Source organism: Citrus sinensis, chromosome 5, assembly GCF_022201045.2.
Source record: "Citrus sinensis cultivar Valencia sweet orange chromosome 5, DVS_A1.0, whole genome shotgun sequence".
Classification (NCBI taxonomy): Eukaryota; Viridiplantae; Streptophyta; class Magnoliopsida; order Sapindales; family Rutaceae; genus Citrus; species Citrus sinensis.
In genome coordinates, this window is record NC_068560.1 from 14522901 (window position 1) to 14528040 (window position 5140).

General features: G+C 32.8%; 1 protein-coding gene across 1 annotated transcript; it reads right to left on the reverse strand.

Annotated features, from left to right (window-relative positions):
* Positions 1-399: 399 nt before the first annotated feature.
* LOC102608751 (uncharacterized) lies at positions 400-3755 on the reverse strand. Its single transcript, XM_052442448.1, has 6 exons — positions 3590-3755; positions 3402-3467; positions 3245-3276; positions 1780-2021; positions 778-1014; positions 400-686 (listed from the first exon to the last, which is right to left on the reverse strand). The coding sequence occupies exons 2-6, from the start codon at positions 3452-3454 to the stop codon at positions 678-680; spliced, it is 573 nt and encodes a 190-aa protein (XP_052298408.1). The 5' UTR covers positions 3455-3467; positions 3590-3755; the 3' UTR covers positions 400-677.
* Between the last annotated feature and the right edge of the window lie 1385 nt (positions 3756-5140).

Here is a 5140-nt window from a genome sequence, read left to right on the forward strand (position 1 = left end):
CCCGTTTGCTATCTCTAGAAAAACTTAATTAGTTAGATGATGATAAATTTATTTTAAAAAAAAAAGGTATTGCAAGAAGTTTTCTGCCTAGAATCATCAGGTGCTTCATGGTACTAAGCATGTACATTTTATTCTGTATAATCATTCTTGAGGATGAAAATGATATTCTTCTCTGAGATCTGAAAGGAGTTTCATAATGTATTTTAAAATTAAAACAATGAAAATGCGTGGGACTGCATTGCATTATCAGGACTTGCGGTTTTGAGGTTGCAAAAGGCCTTCAAAATTCTGGCTCCAAAAACAGGCCTCGTCAATATTTAAAAAAAAAATAATAATAATTTCCAACCTATCTGCTGAGGCTCATCTAATGTTCTCCAACCACACAATAAGAAAGAGAGATGAACAAGCTCAACTGATAGCATAAAAGAGCAAGCGATCCTTAGTATTAATACACACTGAAAGTTCGCGAACGAACAGCTAAACCACATCTAGTCATCTGCTACTGCTAGATCGATCAATTCTAGATATTTTTAGTTCCTTCTTTTCATATCATAAAATCTTACAAAACAACTCAGATAAAACTGAGTCAGCTACTAAGAATAGCATATAGCATATAGAATCTGAAAACCCAGCTATTTCACGATAATTGCACGTGTGAAGCTCTCCTCCCTTGAAAGTTATGTTTTCTGCAGTAAAAAAAAAATTATCAGACAGAGAATAAGAACCGTCCAAGAACGACAAAGCTACAATTACCTAACATGACACGGTCATTCTTACCTGCATTGGAAGGTACAGCTTAAATTCCGGTGGGAGTTCTTCTTCCGAGTACAGGCGATCCGAGAAATATATCCTTCTGAGGCGACAGTTTGCATGAACCTGAACTCGTAAAGTTTCAACGTAGTTGGTTCCATATGCTCTCCTGGTAAAATCAGCCAGGTTCAACTGGATCTGATTCCAGCCATCATCCAACCTCAGTGGCATGGTGCAGATATATGGCTTCACCCGTGTAACAGCCTGTAAAATTGAAAAAAAAATAATAACAAATTTACAAAAATACTTGAAACCTGGATTGTCATGTCAACATCTATAGCCATTAAGGAAAAATAAAATATAAGGTCACACATCTAACTCGCATCACAGAATCTTCAACTGTTAAAGAAAACAGTTCTGGACAGTCTCACACTCTCATCTATCCTTCATATTTCCGAATGAAGAACACAAAAGAGGGCTAGAGAAATCCATATCATTACTGTCTTGAGCAAATAGAAAGACAATATTAATGAAGCTCAATACCATAGTTTCTTCCCCAACGTCACCAAACTGTCTAATGACAGAGCTCACTACCAAATGCCTACACTAACTTTAACATCAAAACTGGAACTATCCCCTTTTTCTACCAAATGCCAAAACCAATACTAGTTCAACTTCAAAACTGCATCACAAGAAATGAATATTAAAAAAAAAAAAAATCAATAGTCATTTCATAACACTTTAGAAGATATCATAGATTTTCCACCAAGCAGATCAAATGGAAGAGGAATTGAGAATCATAAAATGAATAGAAAACCAAACTTAGCTAAAAAAGCCACAATAATACATGAATAATCTCTCACATATTTTTCATAATTCTAAATTTAGCCAATAAACTTCAGCAATATTGATTAGTTTCACTATTTCAAGAAGAATTTCTTCATACACCTATTACGTAACAAATTAACAGAAAAGAAATAATAATTTCAAAACAACCAACATCAATAAAACAAGGGCAAACTTACACACTTGGAAGTTAGAAGCTCGAAAACGCCGACGGACATTTTTATCATCCAGTACTTGAATCTCAAATGTGAAATATTTCTTCAGGTTCTTGACAATCATAACCAAAAATGGGAGTTTTATACCAAGAGTTGCTGCTGGGTCTATGGGGCATGTAATGTATGTAGATTGTACATTTGGCCCAACTATTTCGAGTACATTGGACTGTATGTCTTCATCGTGAGGTCGTTTCACATGACCATCGACAACTGCAGAAACTCAGAACAAATTATATGTCTAAAGCATTGGATTAAAATTAAAAACAAATAGTAACCTCAAAGACGAAAACTAATTTAAAGATAACAACATAGGAATGCACCTAAAAGGCTAAACAATATTTTCCTACAAAATCAGAACGTAATAGCAAAATGATGTTTGCCTTTGGAAACTGAACTCTCTCTTGAAAGGAAGAAGAAAATGTCCTAAGAAATATCCACCAAAAGATTTGAACTCAAAATTTTCAATATTCAAAACAGTAATGCCTCATTGATAATTGTAGGAATAAATTTAAACATAGTTATTTTAATCAAAACAAAGCAATCCCAGAAAAGGAATATTCAGGAAAAAGGAATTAAGATGGACTAAGAAGAATAAATCCCAGAAATTAAATCACAATACAAGACCCCCTGCCTTCTTTCCTTTGCCCTCTGAATAGAAAGAAACTTGACTTCAAACACCAGAGTACTGCAACCTTTAAAGCTATTGATTATGCGCACTACGTAGTCACGGCGCCCGTTTACATTTTTGCAAAGTAAATGCTTCTTATTAATATGAGCGACTAGATCACATGTATGTATCCTCCAAAAATTATCAATTACAACATGTGACACCTCAATAACTCTACTTTTTATTTCTGTGGAAGATTGTCGATGTTTACATAACAACAAACTAAGTTTACCATTCGTCACAGATCAACCGGTATGTTAGTAACTGTGATCTTATTTTGAAAGCATAACCATAAAAGTGCTGGGTAAGCACCCACTTATATTCAACAGCTAATGAGTTCATTCAAAAAGCAGCAATGAATTAGAGGCCAAAACATACCCTAAATACAACATGTGACACCTCAATAACTCTACTTTTTATTTCTGTGGAAGATTGTGGATGTTTACATAACAACAGACTAAGTTTACCATCCGTCACAGATCAACCGGTATGTTAGTAACTGTGATCTTATTTTGAAAGCATAACCATAAAAGTGCTGGGTAAGCACCCACTTATATTCAACAGCTAATGAGTTCATTCAAAAAAGCAGCTATGAATTAGAGGCCAAAACATACCCTAAATACGGAGGAAACTAACAATTAATCAGAATTCATAAGAAAGCAAGGTTTACAAACAAATTACAAATCCCAAAAACAATTAAATATATACGATAAAAGAAGCAGCGCTCATCAATAGAAACAAAATCAGGAAAAAAAAAATTACTGACCTTCTTTATCCCATATTTGCAGAGGTTTGCTCCTACAAATTTCCAAAGAATCCGACATAAAAAAAGATGAGGGTGGATTACAAAATTTTAAAAAATAATTATAATATAAAATTTAAAAAAAAAAGCACCCAAAAGAGAGTAGAGAAAGAGAAGTTACCCAAGGCTGTATAAGATTGACAAGAATCCTGATTGAAATGTGTTCTTGAACATCTTTGGACAATCTCTACAATCACAATCAAGAAAACAAAACAAAAATATATATTATTAATTGAATCTCTAGCAAAGTTTTTTTTTTCCTTTTATCTTTTTTCAACATTAAAATAAATTTTGAATAGAAATCCCTACCAACTTGACCCAGACAATCGATGATGATTCCTGTTCCTATTTGATCCTCGGGAAACAACAACAAGTTTCTTCTTCCTATTCCAATTGAATTGAGAATTGATTCTTTTTTTTTTAACTTACTGTTTGTTAGAATTGAAGGATTTTGGGCAAATAAATTTAAGCAAGCCCAACCCCAATCCATAATCAATCTCTTCAGTTGTTAGTTTTACGTTAGGGGTATTTTTGTAATTACATATTTTCCAATGCGAAGCAATTAGAGGGCCTTAGGCTTCTGGGCTCCTGCCTGCAATTCAATGTTCGCCACTACTGGGCTTCTACCTTCCATAGGGCTCATTTAAATCTTATCTTAAATATGTGTGGATTAGAGACGTATTTTTCTTCGAAAAGGAGTAAATTTTTTTGAGATGATACTCTATGGGTCTGTGGATTATATTACAAGTAAATATATTTAGACTTTTAATAATGTTATACTTAGTTGAGATACTTATTTTGTATTCTAACTAAAATGGCAAACGATGTGTGATGCAACAGAAGTTTAAAATTTAAAATATTTTGTTGATTTTAGAAAATACTAGAATAAAGAACAAACTAAATTCACGTTGATTCAAAAGAATTCCATAAATTTAGGAGTTAAAACTCATTGATTCCGCAAAATACCGAGAATTAACTTAACTCAAATATTCACACAGAGATTTGAAAATTAAAAATGTTATTGAACTTGAATATGCCCTTAAAGGCTACAAGAGGGAGCTATTTATATTAGTAGTAACTATCTTAAATCATGAAGTAAAAGGAAAACAAAATTCTAAATTGGAAAGGAAACAAAATTCTAAATTGGATAGGAAATTAAAAGTCCTAAACGTTAGTTGATAATGAAACATATCATAGTATAATATGGATTCCTACTCTGCATCATTTCCCCAAGATGGAGAGAATTCACCCTCAAATTCGGATTGTCAGCAATAACATCTTCATCGTGATCACCTCTGTAAGGAATAAGATGCTTGACATTACATCTGTAGTGTGGATATCACTAGGAATTAACGCATGACTAATGGTTTGGGCAAATAAATTTAAGCGAGCTCGGCCCCAATCCATAATTGATCTCTTCAGTTTTCAATTTTATGTTAAGGGTATTTTTGTAATTACATATTTTCCAATGGGAAGTGATCGATGCTGGGGCTGGGCCTCAGGCTTTTGGGCTCATGCCTGCAATTCATTGTTCAACCACTACTGTGCTTCTACCTTCCATAGAGCTTATTTTAATCTTAAATATGTGGATTAAAAATCTTTTTTTTTTTCGAAAGGAAGTAAATTTTTCTGAGCTGATGCTCGATAGATCTAAGGATTATATTACAAGTAAATATATTTAGAATCTCAATGATATTATAGTTAGTTGAGATACTTACTTTTTATTCTAACTAAAATGACAAATGATGTGTCATTATTTAATTAATTCGAGTGATAGCTACTTGTTAAGTCTGTTAGTTATATATATTAGTTAGAATATAAATTAACTATTCAAACTGAATAAGAATAACATCACTTTGA

Coding starts and splice junctions, on each gene's coding strand:
- LOC102608751 (XM_052442448.1), bottom strand. CDS start 3,454: ATGTTCAAGAACACATTTCAATCAGGATTCTTGTCAATCTTATACAGC. Junction 3,277..3,401: donor TCAATCTTATACAGCCTTGG/GTAACTTCTCTT, acceptor GGAAATTTGTAG/GAGCAAACCTCTGCAAATAT. Junction 2,022..3,244: donor GCAAATATGGGATAAAGAAG/GTCAGTAATTTT, acceptor GAGTTTCTGCAG/TTGTCGATGGTCATGTGAAA.